The sequence below is a fragment of the Trichinella spiralis genome (assembly GCF_000181795.1).
Source record: "Trichinella spiralis strain ISS 195 chromosome Unknown Scfld6787, whole genome shotgun sequence".
Taxonomy (NCBI): Eukaryota; Metazoa; Nematoda; class Enoplea; order Trichinellida; family Trichinellidae; genus Trichinella; species Trichinella spiralis.
In genome coordinates this window covers 1-1,027 of record NW_003533726.1, presented here as the reverse complement: position 1 = coordinate 1,027, position 1,027 = coordinate 1, and the positions used below count along the sequence as shown (strand labels likewise).

Below are 1,027 nucleotides of genomic sequence, written 5' to 3'. Positions count from 1 at the left end.
TGAAAACTTTGACTTATGTATCATCCGTAGAATGAGTGTTGCTGCACACATCAACAATGAAGTACAACATCAGCATGATGTATCTTTGGTCATTTCTATACAGCAAAAATCTTCTACTTCTTGCATCCATGCTATACACGCCTCTTTTGCCAAGATTTTAGTCATTCATGATGTTTGGTCTTTTGTCACCAGGCTGGTTGTCTATTTTCACATTTGCGTGGCATGAAGTCAACAGAAGAACATTGCTGTTCTTCCTTGGCACATAATTGATCATCGTTATTCTTTTGTTGTGCTCATAAACAGGCTAATGTGGAGAAGAGATCACGTCGTACTGCTTTACGCAAACATGCTGGAACATCACGGCGATATGCAAAAATTGTTCCAACAGATGTAAGACCATGCTCAAGAAGGTGTTTCACAGTGGAATATGATGCAAAATAACGGTCCATAAAAACGTTTTTGTTAGAGTTCACAAACGGCTGTGCCAATTGCCTAACATTGGTGCTTGCAAGACCAATGTGACGTTCTTCACGACTTCTGCCAGCATATAACAAATATTTCAGAGCATAACCATTCTCCGCGTCACATATCCAGTTCATCTTCACACCGTACTTTCCTGGTCGAATGGTCAAATGGTCAATACGTATGGTAAAATGCAAAAGTGGCAATCACAAGTTCACCGCAACCGATTATTTATAGCAATGAATAGCTGCATAATGGATATCGCTCATCCACTTTTTAAAGCTGCCATAAACAATTGGCTGTTTTTGTTGCATATTGAGCTAATAACAGTGACTCTTCAACCAAACATCAAGAAGGTCTGAGAGCACTGACAGATACTCATTAAGCATACCGTATTTATCTTTGGGGGTTGGCACCCCTTTTTTGAACTAATCTACTCTATAAAATCCACAGAAAACTTTATCCCATATTTCCATAAAGCACCACAAAAAGTGGGATTACATTCCAGAAAATAATCCAATGGTGATAACCCTCAGGAGCCATTTTTAACCTACTTCAAAACATG

General features: G+C 38.9%; 1 protein-coding gene across 1 annotated transcript; it reads left to right on the top strand.

Moving 5' to 3' along the window:
- The first annotated feature begins 31 nt into the window (after window positions 1-31).
- On the top strand, window positions 32-824 carry Tsp_15849 (hypothetical protein). The gene is made up of 3 exons (XM_003365978.1): window positions 32-88; window positions 304-390; window positions 564-824. The coding sequence occupies exons 1-3, from the start codon at window positions 32-34 to the stop codon at window positions 822-824; spliced, it is 405 nt and encodes a 134-aa protein (XP_003366026.1).
- Window positions 825-1,027: the final 203 nt, after the last annotated feature.

What these genes read in the sequence shown, in the direction of transcription:
- Tsp_15849 (XM_003365978.1), top strand. Translation starts at nt 32, where the DNA reads ATGAGTGTTGCTGCACACATCAACAATGAAGTACAACATCAGCATGAT. An exon ending in ATCAGCATGATGTATCTTTG is followed by an intron (nt 89 to 303) that starts GTCATTTCTATA and finishes GCTCATAAACAG; the next exon opens with GCTAATGTGGAGAAGAGATC. An exon ending in CAAAAATTGTTCCAACAGAT is followed by an intron (nt 391 to 563) that starts GTAAGACCATGC and finishes CAAATATTTCAG; the next exon opens with AGCATAACCATTCTCCGCGT.